Source organism: Rana temporaria, chromosome 11 (assembly GCF_905171775.1).
Source record: "Rana temporaria chromosome 11, aRanTem1.1, whole genome shotgun sequence".
Taxonomy (NCBI): domain Eukaryota; kingdom Metazoa; phylum Chordata; class Amphibia; order Anura; family Ranidae; genus Rana; species Rana temporaria.
The window spans coordinates 156,217,269-156,234,968 of NC_053499.1; the positions used below are offsets into that span (position 1 = coordinate 156,217,269).

The following is a 17,700-nucleotide window of genomic DNA, read 5'->3' on the forward strand; positions in this document are numbered from 1 at the left end:
ATAGATAAAGGACACATGTTCAGACAGTGATATTTTATAAATTAGCATACAGTGGAACCTCTGATTACGAGAATAATCCGTTCCAGGAGAATGCTTGTTATCCAAAGCACTCGCATATCAAAGCGAGTTTCCCCATAGAAGTCAATGGAAACGAAAATAATTTGTTCTTCATTGACTTTAATGGCATGCAATACCACATGTGGCCAGAGGTGGGGGGCGCCAGAGAGTCTCGGTAACACTCGGAAAGGTAAGGGGACAGCTCGACAGGGTTGCCAACTTTCAGTAAATTTACAGTTTGCAAAATCCATAATTTTTGCATCTGTCCATTATGGACGTGTAGTCTGTGGGCCGGATTCAGATACCTGAGCGCATCTTTCTGCGGGCGTAATGTATCTCCGATACGTTACACCGCTCTAACTTTGGGCGCAAGTTCTTTATTCAGAAAGAACTTGCGCCCTTAGTTACGGCGGCGTAACGTATGTGTTGCGGCGTAAGGCCGCGTAATTCAAATGGGGATGTTGGGGGCGTGTATTATTTAAATTTGTCTTGACCCCACGTTTTTAAAAAAAAAATTTGAACGGCGCATGCGCCGTCCGTAAAATATCCCAGTGTGCATTGCTCTAAATGACATCGCAAGGACGTCATTGGTTTCGACGTGAACGTAAATTACGTCCAGCCGTATTCGCGAACGACTTACGCAAACGACGTAAAATTTCAAAACTCGGCGCGGGAACGACGGCCATACTTAACATTAGCTACGCCTCATATAGCAGGGGTAACTATACGCCGGAAAAAGCAGAACGCAAACGACGTAAAAAAAAAAGCGTCGGGCGGTCGTTCGTTTCTGAATCGGCGTAACTCCTCATTTGCATATTCCTTGCGTAAAACATACGGAAGCGCCACCTAACGGCCAGCCTGAAATTGCAGCCTAAGATCTGACGGTGTAAGACACTTACACCTGTCGGATCTTAGGGATATCTATGCGGAACCTGATTCTATGAATCAGTCGCATAGATACGACCGGCCGGACTCGGAGATACGCCGTCGTATCTCTTTCTGAATCCGGCCCTGTATGTCCGAAATGGACATTTATGGACACATGCAAAAAATTTACAGATTTTGCAAACGGTTTGTAAATTTACTGACGGTTGGCAACCCTACAGCTCGGAAAGGCTCGGAAACACCCAGGAACGGAGTATTTCCAACTATTTCCGATCGGCTTTGGCGCCCCCCACCTCAGGCCAAGTGCGGTACTGCAGGCCCCATTAGCTTGAATTCTGCTCGTATTGAGAGACAACACTCGCAAACCGAGTCAGATTTTTTTTTTTAAAAAGTTGCCCGTCTTTCAAAATGCTCGTTAACCACGTTACTCGTAAACAGAGGTTCCACTGTATACATTTTTGTATCGTTTCAGTGGTCAAAGGATGGTTTTCAGCACTACCTCACTCACCTGCTTATTGATGATAAGGTTACGTAGACATCCTTTAAAATGGCCCGCTGGTAGGTGTGGATGAGAAGGAGACGCCTTAATCCCGCCCAGCTGCAGAACATGGTGCGGATTCCAAAGTCTTTGAATAAAAAAAGAAAATGGGGGGGGGGGGGGGGGGGTGAATGAAGAAAAGTGTAAAGATACCAGTAAATGTGTGCGAAAACTACTCTTTAACCGGTTAACGACCGGCTCCTGCACATATACGTCGGCAGAATGGCACAGCTGGGCAGAGTAACGTATACATACGCCACTTTAAGGGTCCAGGCGTACGCCACTCGTGCAAGCTCAGTGACCGCACCCGCGGAACCCACGACCTCGATGTCCGCCGGTGTCCTGCGATCGGGTCACAGAGATGCAGAACGGGGAGAGGCCGGTGTAAACAAGGCATCTCCCCGTTCTGTCTAGTGACACTGAACGTCTGTTCCCGCTCGCCGGGAGCAGTGATCAGTGACGTGTCACTCATAGCCACGCCGCTAACAGTTAGAATCACTCCCTAGGACACACTTAACCCCTTCAAACGCCCCCTCCAGGTTAACCCCTTCCCTTCCAGTGTGATTTTTACAGTAATCAGTGCATTTTTATAGCACTGATCGCTGTATCAATGACAATGGTCCCAAAACAGCGTCAAAAGTGTGTCCGCCATAATTTTGCAGTCATGATAAAAATCGCTGATCGCCGCCATTACTAGTAGAAAAAAAAATATTATTAAAAATGCCATAAAACTATCCCCTATTTTGTAGATGCTATAACTTTTGCGCAAACCAATCAATAAACGCTTATTGCGATTTTTTTTTACCAAAATTATGTAGAAGAATACGTATCGGCCTAAACTGAGGAAAAAATATGTTTTTTTCATTTTTTGGGGATATTTATTATAGCAAAAAGTAAAAAATATTGCATTTTTTTCCAAATTTTCGCTCTATTTTTCTTTATAGCGCAAAAAATAAAAACCGCAGAGGTGATCAAATACCACCAAAAGAAAGCTCTATTTGTAGGGAAAAAAGGACGCCAATTTTGTTTGGGAGCCACGTCGCACGACCGCGCAATTGTCAGTTAAAGCGACGCAGCGCCGAATCGCAAACAGTCCTCTGGTCTTTGGCTAGCCAAATGGTCCGGGGCTTAAATGCTGTTTTTTTTTTTTTATTGTCTCTGACTGTCTGGTCTAAGGTAGATCAAGTCAGATAAAGCCCGCCTCTATCTGACTTGATCATCCTCATCCTGGTTGGAGGATGTCCATCATCATCTAGCCCAGTGGTTCTCAACCTGGGGGTCGGGACCCCCTTGGGGGTCAAAAGACAATTTGCCAGGGGTCACCGAATCCTGGGCTGTTCCTGAAGCCCGCACCGCGTTCCCAGCCTTTTTGCAGCCAATAGAGAAAGATAAAAGGGAAAGAAAGGAGAATGAAGAGAGAGTGGTATATCCTAAAATGCACCATAAGTGGTTTTAATACTGTACAATTGGAAGGGACTCGGGGAGCGCTAAATGTCCGTGGGTTAGGGGCGCAAATTACTTGACTTGCCTGACAACTCGCGCTACGAAAATTTTACTGTTAGGGGTCCCCACAACATGGGAAATGTTATCAAGGGGTCACGGCACTAGCAAGGTTGAGAACCACGGATCTAGCCCCTTTCTTTCTCCCAACCTTACTGTCCATGGCCTTCCCCCTTATCATTTATTGAGTTTCCGTTCTTTCAGTTGTGGAACTGAGAAAATTCTGGCAAAAATAGGTGACAGTTTTCCTTCTTACCTCCATTCTTGCATCATCTGTCCTTGGGCTTCGCACATTGCCCGGTTCTCCGATAAAAACCTCTTGCCGACTCCCTCCTTCTCGGAAATGATAGCTGAACTACAATGGTCCAGGGTCAACGTCGCTGCCTAAAAATAAGCATGTTTTACACTAAGGTGTCTAAAAAAAAAAAAAAATCACAAATAATCCCTATAATGGGTCCAATATGTTTCTTTCCTATGGTCATCGGCTCCATCTTGTGGCTATAATGTGGTATTATTACGATTAAAGTATTTCAGGAAAATACCACATTATGGTCAATAGAAGGAGCTGACGATCATGGGAAATAAACATATTAGACAGGTTATGCTTGGACATTCGAGCAGCATTTAAAAAAACAAAATAGACCACATAAGGACCCAGACTATGGAACGCTCTACCAACCAGCATCCGATTGGAGGTAAACCACCTGGCCTTCAGGAGAAAGATCAAGACCCATCTCTTCTGAGGGCCCAGGGAATGGATACCAAGCGCCCAGAGGCGATTCAGTTTGCATGTGTTGCGCTATATAAGTTTCTCACTCACTCACATAAAGTATATATAAGGCCAATTTTTTGTTTTTTTAAAGAATGGCGCAGCCTATCATTTTTTTTTTGCAATTTTTTTCTTCGCTTTCTGTTCCAGAGGCCCATCAGGAAATGAAAGGAAATCTCTCCAAAGTGAATTCTCTTCTTAGACGGTTGTCACTGGAAGAGGTGTCCCCATTGATACACTTCCCCTCCATTCCTAATCCAGTGACAAATGTAAAATTTTGGATTTTCCATCACTTTCTGTTCTGGGGACGTTGACCTCCAGGACAGGGATGAATTCTCCCAGCAGAAATGTAGGTGGGGGGGGAAGAACACCAATGAAAACCTAAAAATTGGTTCTTAGGCTTAGTTCACACCTACAGGGGTACTCAAGTGTGTTTGCATTCCCACACGTCAAGTGTATGGCAGCCCATTTATTTCCACCAACATGTTACGTCAACTCGAGTCAAGGAGCTGATCAGCAAAATTTAGAGTTATCCCCCTACACAAGTAATATTCCACTCAGTTATCCATCCTGGTTAGTCTGCAATGTCCATACTGACTTTACATTTGTTCAGTCCATTGCTCTGCACCTCAATCTACAGTGTATAGCCCACTACCACCACACTCTGTGCAGGGGTGGCCAGATTTAATCAAGCTTGCAATTGGCACAAGGGCCCCAACGCAGCCGGCAAAGGATCCATACTGAAGACTGTATATAGATCATTAATTCGATTTTAACTGTTCCAATTTACAGGGCGAGGTGAGAACAAAGGACCCAACACTAATAGCGGTTCCTGTGGGGGTAAACCTGCGTCTGCTTCAACCTGTTGCCCTATGTGCAAAAAACATGGAAAAGAAGTCCCTGATGCCCTGTACACACGAGCAGGTTTTCTGACGGGAAAACTGGGAGAAGAGCTTTTGGCTGGGAATCCAGGCTGTGTGTATGCTCCCTCGCAGTTTTTCCAAAGGGAAAACTGCCAAAAACCGCCGGACAAAAAAGAGAACCGGCTCTCTTTTTTCCCGCCGGGATTCCCGATTGACTTTTTCCCCGTTGGAAAACCCGGCCGTGTGTACGAGAAGACCACCGTTTTTTGGCAGTTTTCCTATCTGAAAAACTCCGGTGGAGCATACAAACGGTCGGGATTCCCGAGGAAAAGCTCTCATCCAAGTTTTCCCGATGGGAAAACCGATCGGCTGTACGGGGGAAAAGTAGAGAGCATGCTCTCGGTTTTCCCCTCGGGATTTCCAACGGATCTTTGTGTACGAGGCATCAAAATGCAGGTTTGTGGGGGGGTGACATTAAGGCCTCGTACACACGATAGGTTAACCAGAGGACAACGGTCTGATGGACCGTTTTCATCGGTCCAAACCGATCGTGTGTGGGCCCCATAGGTTAAAAAAAAACTTGCTTTAAAATTAACCGAAGGATTCCTAACCGATAGGTCAAAACCGATCGTTAGTAGGCACGACCATCGGTTAAAAATCCACGCATGCTCAGAATCAAGTCGACGCATGCTTGGAAGCATTGAACTTCGTTTTTTTTTCAGCACATCGTTGTGTTTTACGTCACAGCGTTCTGACACGATCAGTTATTTAACCTATGGTGTGTAGGCATGACGGACCATCAGTCAGCTTCATTGGTTAACCTATGACACCGGTCCTTCAGATCGTTCTCATCGGATGGACTGATCGTGTGTACGAGGCTTAACAATTCATGGCACTGCCCCATGTCTGCAAAAGGGTAGTGCCTTTCTCCGCTTGCCGGGAAAGGGCGTGATTTTTTTCACGTATTCCCAACACGCATAGCTGTGAACCTGGTCTAACTCTTTCCAACTCAAAAATAGTTTTTTTGTTTTAGAGATATTTTAATTCTACATTTCAAGTTCCTAGAAGAGTTGGGCTCTAATTAAAAAAATAAAAAATAAATGAATACGTGACAGCGCTACCCACGGGAACTAGTCAGATCGCAACTGTCACTTTTTACCACAGAAAAGAAATTCAAAGAAAAAAATGTGATTGATTGCTGCCAGCAATGTCTCCTTTGTGCATAAATCAGCACCCGTGTAATCGCATTTCTCTGAGCGCTCTGAATAATAAAGTCGTAGTTAAAAGACTCACCTTGTTCCTTAGCTTGATGTCTAGTCGATGCCAGCTGTTGTCGGTCACGTTCACACTCTCTGGTAACTGGAGCTGTAACTGGGTGCCGCCAGCTTGTCTGATCATCAACCTTAGTACACCCTGTGTGATATCTACAGAGGGGGAAAAAAAGAGACCATGGGGGGGATTTACTAAAACTGGAACAAGCAAAATCTGGTGCAGCTCTACATAGAAACCAATCCGTTTCCAGGTTTTATTGTCAAAGCTTAACCACTTGCCGACCACGCTACAGCTGAACGATGGCAACAGCGCGGCCGTCCAGTTTTGGGAGGGCATCTATGGACATCCTCCCAGAACCACGCTCCCCTCCCTCCCACTGTGGCACGCACCTGGCGCACTCTGTTATTTCAGTGTTCTTTAGACACCGCTGATCACGGAACAGGGTAGAGGGCCAATCACAGTGGCCCTTTACCACATGATCAGCTGTGTTCAATCACAGCTAATTACAATGTAAACACACTTGCCGGTTATAGCCATTGCTTTTCTCACGCTCTGTCACAGCATGAGCGGAGAGCCGGTATCTGGCAATCCTGACAGGGGACATCTACACTGATAATCAGGGCACTGTCAGTGCCAATCTGTACCCATCCTTGCTGCCCATTAGTGCTGCCAATCTGTGCCTATCAGTGCTTACTATTAGTGCCCTTCAATGGAATATGTTACATTTAGCTAAAACGAATATAGATACTTTAATCTGTCTCTTTAATCTTTAAGCAGCAATCAGGCTGGGAAGGGGGAGGAGCAACACTAGGGGCCAAATGGGGCTCCATTCCTATGCACCAAGATGTCAGTCTAACTATGTTCACAAGCTTCCAGGATGGATAGCACAGCAAAGACTTAATTGGTCTACGAGTGCTCCTTTCCAATGAGAGGCTGGGGCGGGTCCTGGACCAAAACCTGCCCTAAATGTATCATAGTCTGCAAGGAGGTCTGTGAAGGTCATTATAAATCCTGTAACATACATTTTGGAGCAGCAATCACAAGTTTTAGAACCACATTTATTTAAATTTGATTCCATATTGTTCAAGAAATTCAGATGCACCTACCAAGAGACAAGGAATCCTCTGCGTCCTGGTTGGACACAGGTCCGTGGTACAATAACGTCCCATCCGATTGGTCACTGATGAACTCCAGAGACAGACGGACCTCAGAGCAAAATTTGATTGGAGGGAACCAAGTGTATCCATTGCCATGGAAGCTGCGGAGGGTCAGCTGACAGAGTGGTCCACGGAACTGCGTCAGGCACTGGCACCTAAAGCCAAGACAAAAAAGTACTCGTTAGGCTTGGTGAATTTACACCTGCCCTTAGAAACGGGCAGGAGAAATGATGCGGACCGTTCACCACCAAGGCTGGCCTGTTAGCCCTCCCCACTGGAGTCAATGCAGAGCAGGTGCAGGCACTACTAGATAATGTACTTCCCTGGATGGTACAGTCCTGGATCAGAATGGACAGTGTTGACTTCTTCTCCCAGCTTGCTGGGGAGGAGAGAGGAGCCTGACCTGTCCAAGCTTCTGATCAGAGAAAGAAAGGAGCCTGCAGGGAGCTACAATGGTAGGGAAATGAAGGGCAGAGCCACATACAGACAGCTCCCGTCCGGGAAGGACTGAGAACTCATGAGAGGGAGAAGGGTTTGGATCCAACAACGCTGACTTGAGAGGGAAGTTGCTGTGTGCATGGCTTTCCCTCTCGCTTGGCCTTCATGGAACTGTCAGAGAACAGTGGTGTGTAGCGGAGGGTCTCTTGGCCACCAATGTTCTGAGATTTGAACATATAGCAACCACTTGCAATAATCGGAAGTGAATCCGGCAGGCTGTGGTACCAAAGTTGATCGATTGATCAACTTGGTACATTCAGCCTGCCCATTAATGGTTCGAAGTTCAGCTGGTTCCTGCTGAACCATTTGGGATTCGAACCGTGTCCTACAAACTATCTGATGGTCCTTATCTATGACATAACTGTTCTGTAAGCCCATTGTCCCCAGCTACAAGACTATCTCATGGTCCCTAGCTCTTCGAGTTAGACTGTGCTATCTTTACTAAGAGAAGATTGTCCTCTGTCTACTGTTCTTAAAAATTCTAGAGTATTCCATACTCCAGGGGTAGGCAACCTCGGCTCTCCAGCTGTGGTGAAACTACAAATCCCATCATGCCTGTGCCTCTAGGAGTCATGCTTGGGATTATAAGGGTCTTGCAATAGCTCATGGGACTTGTAGTTTCAAAACAGCTGGAGGGCCAAGGTTGCCTACCCCTGCCATACCCCATACTTCTCTCCTGTTAAAGTTCTACAAGTGAGAAATCTTCAAAAGACATCCCCTAGACCAGGGGTGTCGAACTCAATTTCATCGTGGGCAGCATCAGCATTATGATTGCCCTCAAAAGGGCCGGTTGTATCTGTGAGATTAGATGTCCAGTGCATCCCCTCTCCTTACATTAGATGTCAAGAGCCACCCAGACCCCACCATCAGAAGTTGAGTCCCCCACTCTCCCTTACATCATAGTGCACCCCCCTTCCCTTATGCTGCTTCTGGGAAGAAGCTGGATGCATTGCCTGAAAGAAGAAAGTAAGGGTCTGGGAGGAGGACTAGAGGAGGGCAGGAGCTGCAAGAGAGGTGTGAGGTGTGAGGGCAACATGAAACTTGCCTGGAGGGCCGCATTCGGCCCACGGGCCTTGTGTTTGACACCTGTGCCCTAGACTGTTTAATAGAGCAAGAGTGAATGGAATGGATTGTTGCCTGTGTGAACGTTGGCCTATACACTGTTTGGGGAAGAACCAGTAAAAATCCAGCAGGTCCTATGGGGGTAGCACTATATCAGGGATCCTCAAACTACGGCCCTCCAGCTGTTGTAGAACTACACATCCCATGAGGCATTGTAATACACTGACATTCACAGACATGACTAGGCATGATGGGAATTGTAGTTCCTGAACAACTGGAGGGCCATAGTTTGAAGACCCATGCACTATATGGACATACCTATTAACCAGTGGTAGTCATTCCCAATCTGACCTATAAACTTAGTGGAGGCCATTGTAGAAAGTACGTGGTCAGTTCCTGCGAAGTTCATGGGTCTAGCTGACAAAGCCCAAGAGACAGGTGCTTCTTGACAAAATGGTTAAACAGCTGCAATCAGATTTAGACTGGGATTATAGAAATACCATCAGTGCATACATTACACAAACATCTTTTTTTCTGGCAGAACAGCATTTAATGAATACAAATGACTCCTCCATCTGCCGGGGCCGCTCTTCTAATCCCTTCCCTCCACTCTGATTTCTATAAAATATATCGCTAAGCCTTGGCGAGCAGAACAGCGTGCTAAAAAATGAACAAAGATGTCTACGAAAAAATTATTTAAAGTGCTTCTAAGAATATTACGGGCTGACGGCATCAGAGGCAAACCGGGGGCTTAATCCGTCTTGGCTGCGGCGGCAGCGAGAACCGACGTTGGGGGAGGAAATTACTCAAATTAATAAATTATATTGGCTTGCAGTAAAGGAAAAAAAAAAAAAACTAAAATATGTAACAGATTTTTAAAGACCCATAAGACATTTTCTGTATTTGTCAAATGGTAAGGCAGGGCAACGAAATCATCAACTTTGTAATTTGCTTTTGCCATTTATTTTGTTTGGGCAGACTCTAGAATTAACACACAACTAAACATAGAAGGAAACATTTTATATCAGTATGCATTGCATGCATTATAAGTACTGGCTACGCTACTGTATATCAGGGGTGAAACAGGGTGCAGAAGCTCTGTATTGCCTCCAACACATCACAGAGGTCCCCATTATCGCTCAAAATTCTCAGAATCATAGGCATCTCTTTCTGCTATTGACCCACCCAAAAGTGATATTTTACCTACAGGTGATGCCCAAGGGCTGAATCAGACCCAGATTCTTATATGACTTTTCTTGGATAGATCTGGGCAGTGACGTAGCGTGGGGGGTGCAAGGGGGGCCACCGCCCCGGGCGCAAAATTTAGAGGGGCGAAGTGACAAGTGTGGAGAGGAGGGAGCGCCGACAAGAAATGGGACATCTGCATGATGTCACCACTCCAGTCATTATCAAGCACGCTCTCCTCTACCCTACAGCCACCCCTGTCCCACACAGTGGATCATGTGACCAGACTGGAGCTAGCTGAAAATAGGTAAGTCCATGGGTCAGGGGGGCGCAAATTACTTACCTCGCCCCAGGCACTAACAACCCACGCTACGCCACTGGATCCGGGTTCTGTTCCTACCTACATGGTAGTTTTTGGATCTGTCCATCTTTTGTACATATCTGTTAGATACACTATATTTCCAAAAGTATTGGGACGCCTGCCTTTACACGCACATGAACTTTAATGGCATCCCAGTCTTAGTCAGAAGGGTTCAGTATTGAGTTGGCCCGCCCCTTTGCAGCTATAACAGCTTCAACTCTTCTGGGGAAGGCCGTCCACAAGGTTTAGGAGTGTGTCTATGGGAATGTTTGACCATTCTTCCAAAAGAGCATTTGCGAGGTCAGGGACTGATGTTGGATGAGAAGAAGATGTGAGAAGACCCTGTACCAAAAATGTCCCAAAATGTCCCAGGTCCTCCAAATATAAAGAACATTGTCAGTGGTCTGGCATCTTCGAAAACATAGGCCTGAATGGGCAGGGAAAATATGTGCCAGTCTGGAAGGGACCATGTGCCATCTGGTCATCACTTTATAGACGGATTCGAGTTGGTGATATTATTGGTCCAACATAGGACAGGTCCACCAAATTTGAAGGATATTGACAGTGGTCTGGCATCCTCAAAAGCGTAGGTCTAGATGTCCAGGAAAAATATGGGCTAGTCTGGAAGGGACCATGTACGATCTGGTCATCACTTTAAAGGCAGATCCGGGTGTGGTGATATTAATGATCTAACATAGGACAGGTCCACCAAAGATGAAAGACATCGCCAGTGGTCTGGCATCCTCAAAAGCATAGGCCTGGATGGCCAGGAAAAATATGGGTCAGTCTGGAAAGTGCCATGTACTGCCTAGTCATCACTTTGACCACATGTCCACCAAATATGAAGGACATTGACAGTGGTCTGGCATCCTCAAGAGCATAGGCCTGGATAACCAGGGAAAATATGGGCCAGTCTGGAAGGGACCATGTACCACCTGGCCATTACTTTATAGGCAGATTTAAGTGTGGTGGTATTATTGGTCCAACATAGGACAGGTCCACCAAATATGAAGGACATCACCAGTGATCTGGTATCCTTGAAAGCATAAGCCTGGATAACCAGGAAAAATATGGGGCAGTCAGGAAGGGACCATGTACGATGTGGTCATCACTTTATAGGCAGATTCGCGTGTGGTGGTATTATTGGTCCAACATAGGACATGTTCACCAAATATGAAGAACATCACCAGTGGATCTGGTATCCTTGAAAGCATAGGCCTGGATAACCAGGAAAAATATGGGCTAGTCTGGAAGGGACCAAGTACGATCCAGTCATCACTTTATAGGTAGATTTGAGTGTGGTGATATTAATAGTCCAACATAGGACATGTCCAACAAATATGAAGGACATCACCAGTGGATCTGGCATCCTCAAAAGCATAGGCCTGGATGGCCAGGGAAAATATGGGTCAGTATGGAAAGTGTCAGTCTGGAAAGTGCCATGTACCGCCTAGTCATCACTTTGACCACATGTCCACAAAATATGAAGGACATCGCCAGTGATCTGGTATCCTTGAAAGCATAGGCCTGGATAACCAGGGAAAATATGGGTCAGTCTGGAAAGTGTCAGTCTGGAAAGTGCCATGTACCGCCTAGTCATCACTTTGACCACATGTCCACCAAATATGAAGGTCATCGCCAGTGATCTGGTATCCTTGAAAGCATAGGCCTGGATGGCCAGGGAAAATATGGGTCAGTCTGGAAAGTGTCAGTCTGGAAAGTGCCATGTACCGCCTAGTCATCACTTTGACCACATGTCCACCAAATATGAAGGACATCGCCAGTGATCTGGTATCCTTGAAAGCATAGGCCTGGATAACCAGGGAAAATATGGGCCAGTCTGGAAGGGAGCAAATAAAGTGTTTTTCAACTGCAATGATTGCTGAACATTCACATTCTGGCATAACCCCCATCATGACTGGTTCTCTTTATACCTGCCTATCCTGATGTGCCTTACCTGTATCCACTAGCAGTGTCTACACAGGTGCCACCATGTAGACAGGGGTTCCACGGTAGAGAGGAACATGAAGGCCGAGCCCGTCCAGACGGTGGACACCTGCACGCTGTGGCCAGGTCGTGGATGACAGACACGAAGCACACGCTGCCCCCATCCACCAGATTCAGGAAGTCTCTGACAGCGCTGTGGTCATGGCACCCCGCATTCCTCAAGCAGACGGTACGTAGGCAGAAGTCTCTGTCCCCCGGGAATACTTCTGTCTGAACAGCTGCCTGGATCTGATGAGAACAAAAGCAAAAAAAAAATGAAAAAAAAAAAAAACACAACGTGGTTAGCGTTCACAGAGGATAGCCGAGAGCAATTGCACCCGTCAAAGTGAAGGCATGGATTTTATGTCAGCGGACAAATGGTATTGCCGTGTACGGCTGTATCCTCCGATACATAATTCATGCTACAAGCAGGGCTTTCACATTTATCGAGCCTTTCGCATCTGCCCTGACCGATTCTATCATAATGTCTCGTGTCTCGTGATTTTATCTTTAAGCTTTACATCTAGGGAAAGTGGGTCCATCAGCAAGCATTAGCTCTCCCGGAGTCACCAGCGCATTAAATAGGCCCTCCGCATACTTCAAAATTAACTTTAAAGGGAGCCTGAGCAGAGGAGATATGATGGCGGCCACAGCTGACCTCTCCTACTCAAGACATTGCCCCCCCCCCCCCCTGGTTGTCATGCTGATCTGATGGCCTCAGAACTTTCTTGATCAATGATGGAAGTCCTGACTTCACTCTTATCTACGCTATATGGCCAAAAGTGAACCCCTATATTAGCTTTCTGGATTTTTTTCCCTTTAGTTTCACCTGGTGATCCTGCCAATAACACGCTTCCAGTTTTAGGGTGACAACACTGTTCATCTAATTACAGGCATACCCCGCTTTAAGTACACTCACTTTACATACACTCGCGAGTAAGGACATACCCGTGAGTGTATGTAAAGGGCCTCACAAGTACTGTATAGACATTTTGCAGCCACAATAGAAGGATCTGAAGCTCAGAGAGCATAGCCTGCCTTGTTCCAGTGTGCCCCTGACACCCCCACTACAGCCCCTGAGACCTCAACTACAGCTCCTGATCCCCCACTACACCCTAAAAGTGAAAAAGGGTATTGTTTCACTTTAAGTACATTTTCGTTTTACATACATGCTCTGGTCCCATTGTGTACTTAAAAGTGGGGTATGCCTGTATTTAGCCAGATTCAGAGAGACTTAGGCTGGCGTATCAGTAGATACACCAGCCTAAGTCTGAATGTGTGCCCGTGCTAATTTAAGCGTATTCTGGTAACCAGATACGCTTAAATTAGGCTCAGATACGAGCGGCGTAAGTGTCTTACACCCTCGTATCCTAAAGTGTAATTTTTAGGCTGACCGCTAGGTGGCGCTTCCATTGCGGTCGGCGTAGAATATGTAAATCAGTAGATACACCTATTCACGAACGTACGCCCGGCCGACGCAGTACAGATACGCCGTTTACGTAACGCATTAGCGGCCTAAAGTTATTCCATCAAATAGATGGAATAGTAATGTTAAGTATGGCCGCCGTTCCCGCTTCGAAATTAGAAAATTTTACGTCGTTTGCGTAAGTCGTCCGTGAATAGGGATTTACGTCGTTTACGTCCACGTCTAAATCAATAGGCCCGTGCGGCGGACTTAGCCGCAATGCACACTGGGAAATGTAGGCGCACGTCGCATGCGCAGTTCCAAAAAAACATCAATCACGTCGGGTCAAGCCTAATTATAATAAAACACGCCCCCTCAGCCGAATTTGACGCTCGCCCGCTTTAGGCTACGCCGCCGTAACTTAGCAGGCAAGTATATTGTGAATCATGTACTTGCCTCGCTAACTTACGGCGGCGTAGCCTAAATGCCATAAGCTACGCCATAAGGAGCCTGAGCAGAGGAGATCTGATGGCGGCGTAGCCTAAATGCCATAAGCTACGCCATAAGGAGCCTGAGCAGAGGAGATATGATGGCGGCCACAGCTGACCTCTCCTACTCAAGACATTGCCCTCCCCCCCCCCCTGGTTGTCATGCTGATCTGATGGCCTCATGAATCGTGTACTTGCCTCGCTAACTTACGGCGGCGTAGCCTAAATGCCATAAGCTACGCCGCCGCAAGTATGCGCTCGCCTTCCTGAATCTAGCTAATTGTAAGTCGAGTCTCCCTTCCTGGATTCACCTATAACTGGCCTGCATTTGCCTATATTTTCTATATACAGTGGAACCTCGGATTACGAGCATAATCCGTTCCAGGAGAATTCTCGTAATCCAAAGTACTCGCATATCAAAGCGAATTTCCCCACAGGTTGGGCACAGTGAGGTGGCAATGGGCACAGTGAGGTTGGGCACAGTGAGGCGTGCAAATGGGCATTGTTGACCTTCTTTTCCGCTTACAGTAGCTGCTGCATTCTCACACTAGGCTTATACTCGAGTCAATACGTTTTCCCATTTTTTGGGGGTAAAATTAGGTGCCTCGGCTTATACTCTGGTTGGCTTCTACTCGAGTATATATGGTACTTTTTAACCACCCAAGGTTGATTCTATCTTATTATCCATCGGTGCATGGACATGCGCATCCCAGTTATTTGTCGTTTTAGTATATTTGCTTGCCAGCTTAAGAGAATTTTGTACATTATAGTAGGCAAATTGTTTAGTAGGAATTTAAAAAATAAATAAAAAAATTGCCTTTACAACCACTTAAGAGGAAGAAAACAATTGTCATGGCCATATGGGAGGCACAATTTTTTTTTTCTATTGCGGTTAACAAATGGAATTTCAATTTAAAATGGTTGTCCGCCTTCAGTTGACTTTGATCCATTGGCTCCTACAGACCCTTGTGCAACGAGATGCATAAAACATAAACTATTAATAATTAATACAACATAACTCTTATAATATACCATTGAAAGCGTGTTATTACTATACAATAAAAGTTATATTTTATTAAAGCTGGGCTCCAGGTAGATGTAAAGGAAACCCTAATTAATGCAGTTCTATATTCATTAAAAATGAATGACACATATTTCTAAAGGCAGCCAGTGCAGAAAGTTTGGATCACCTTTATTGGCTAAGTTATTAAAGATACAAGCTTTTGGGATTTCCTTGGGCACAGTCTTACCCCCGTTACACAAATCAGAGAGTTCATTTTTATAAACCTCTCTCTTACATGAGAATGATGTTCCCTCCTTCCCGAAGCCACCTTGGAATACTGAGGTCAGGCATCTCAGGAGGCTTTGGGGCAATCCCCAGTATTCAGTGCAAGCAGTTGTCAGATATTTTTTCACCTTAATGCATAAGATGCATTAAGGTGAATAAATAGGAGAGTTTACAACCCCTTTAAAGTCTATAATATAGAAAACAGTAGTTTGGGTGTCATCCTGTGAACAGTACCACAATAAAGTCTTCATGTCGAAGTACCAAAAGGTCAGACCAGCAGATCTCCCCTTGTGATTCAGAAGATTCTTCATCAACCGCTCAAAGCCACAAGAGACCCACCTTTTCCTTGTGTTTGATGACCACGTTTCGCAACTTGTCTGCTTTATGGTAAGAAGCAGAGTCCCGAACGGCCACCCTGAGCTCCGTCACTCTCCCCTCACTGTACAGGCTGAAGAACTGAACGTTATCCAGATGAGACGGTACTACCTCTGCCAGAACCCTCCGCAGGCGGTCCTCTTTACTCATTCCTTGTTCATCCTTTGTGATAAACTCCTCTGCAGTAATATCTAGGAGGGAAAAACAGATATTCTATCATGAGAAGATGGGTTGGAAGGGTCCCAAAAGCATCCAGTGAGATTAAGTCTGTCCTTTTTGGGGACACTCTTATTTTGTTCTATGTTTTAATAGATGAGCTGGGGGCAGCACAGCAGACAGCAGATATTAAAGGAGAAGTTTTCATGGTAGAGAAAGACGAGCTCCATGTCTACCAAACTTTATGACAATCGGAGGCATTGCTTGAAGCTTGTGGCCCCCCAATGCAAAAGTTGACCTGGACCCCCCTTCCCCACTACCACCCACTTCCATGACTGTAACGAAACGTCCCACACTCCGCTTGAGTGCTTTCATCCTATACCACTTCCTCCCAGTCTGATTATAGATATCAGATATTCCAACCGCTATCAACAACAAACAAGACGATACTCGTTTGTTTGCTGAACATGAACTGTTTATTAGAACAAGAACCTATCTGTGCTTCCAGAATGATGGTCTCTTACTGTTGTGGGACATTTGTGTGTATGGTGGGTGTTTTTGTGGTGATAAGGGGAGGTCACGTGTGGCCCTGGCTGACAGTGTTCATAGGGGCCTAGAGAAGTTAAGCCATAACCTTGGACATGACTGTTTCCTTACTTTGAACCTGTGACAGACCTAGCCGGGACGGAGGCTTTTGTGTCAGGGTCTCTGTCATATTCATTGCAATCTGATTCCTCTCCAGGGAGATTTCCTCACACTTTCTGGGAGGCAAGTGAAACTGAATGCTAGCCTCTTGCCTTCTGATTATGGGCTCTTGATTTTAAGGGAACAATACTCTTTGTGAGCTGTATGCCTGGGGACCTTGAAGTAATGTTACTTTGGATTTAAGTCCATGTCCCCCCAAAACACACAGACTCTGTGAACCCTGTATATGCCATATTACAGTGATGGCTTCATAATGTTGGGGCTCATAGAAGACGCTGATGTCACCTGTCTGTCTGTTGTCTGCTATAATGTGTTTCTTGAAAATAAGGCTAGTGTGGGCTCTAAGTCTTTCACCCATTGTTGTTTGTGTTAATTAACTCTGCTATTGTGTGAAGGTTTTCTGTGTTTCTATTTATGATAATGTTGATTGTATCTTCTGAGATAAAAGACGGCAAGTCTGTCCCGAAAGGTCATGCCTCCGAGTCACCTAGGCTGTCTAAAGGATTAGTAATTAGCTCATGTTAATTAGGTTTCTGGTTACAGTTTGTATTGTCATCCTTGTGTATATATTTGTGTGAGATCTCAAATAAAAAGGCTATTCCTGATGTACTCCAAGACTGGTGTTGTCTGGTCACTGGGTGGGCTAAGGAGTCTTGGATAGTGCTGGTTCTGGACAGAGGAAGCATTTACGGCGGACATAGTCCTGGGTTCATCACAGAACCTATGAAATGGTTTATGTGGGTCAGGAACATCAATGAAACCAGTATACAGGTGAACCATGGCCCACATATGACTGTGTTCACAGGACTCCAACCAGAGGGGAGTGTCAGGGTCTCTGTCATATTCATTTCAATCTGATTCCTCTCCAGGGAGATTTCCTCACACTTTCTGTACTAGATATGAAACTGGAGGCAAGTGAAACACTCCCCAAAGTGAGAGGAATTCCTACCTTTGACATCTGTATCAGAAACAGGTGGCCCTATTTTACGATATCTAATGAACTGGAGGCAACTGTAAAACATTTGGGATTTCCCATCACTTTGGGTCCCAGAGGTAAAGGACATTAAGACAAACAGGGAGGGTAAAACAGGCAATAAAAACCTGACAGAGTTTCTAACCTTCCCCCCACTCCATCCAAAACTAAAAATAA

At 45.6% G+C, this 17,700-nt stretch overlaps 1 protein-coding gene across 1 annotated transcript; it reads right to left on the minus strand.

The window, feature by feature from the left end:
- Positions 1-1,417: 1,417 nt before the first annotated feature.
- On the minus strand, positions 1,418-17,614 carry LOC120916844 (putative neural-cadherin 2). The gene is made up of 7 exons (XM_040327787.1): positions 17,500-17,614; positions 15,654-15,880; positions 12,105-12,382; positions 6,991-7,196; positions 5,906-6,036; positions 3,237-3,364; positions 1,418-1,568 (listed from the first exon to the last, which is right to left on the minus strand). Exons 1-7 carry the CDS (start codon positions 17,612-17,614, stop codon positions 1,418-1,420), a joined length of 1,236 nt encoding a protein of 411 aa, XP_040183721.1.
- Between the last annotated feature and the right edge of the window lie 86 nt (positions 17,615-17,700).

What these genes read in the sequence shown, in the direction of transcription:
- LOC120916844 (XM_040327787.1), bottom strand. Translation starts at nt 17,614, where the DNA reads ATGTCCTTTACCTCTGGGACCCAAAGTGATGGGAAATCCCAAATGTTT. An exon ending in GACACTGCTAGTGGATACAG is followed by an intron (nt 7,197 to 12,104) that starts GTAAGGCACATC and finishes TCTTGGCTTTAG; the next exon opens with GTGCCAGTGCCTGACGCAGT. An exon ending in CAGATGATGCAAGAATGGAG is followed by an intron (nt 1,569 to 3,236) that starts GTAAGAAGGAAA and finishes TTTTATTCAAAG; the next exon opens with ACTTTGGAATCCGCACCATG.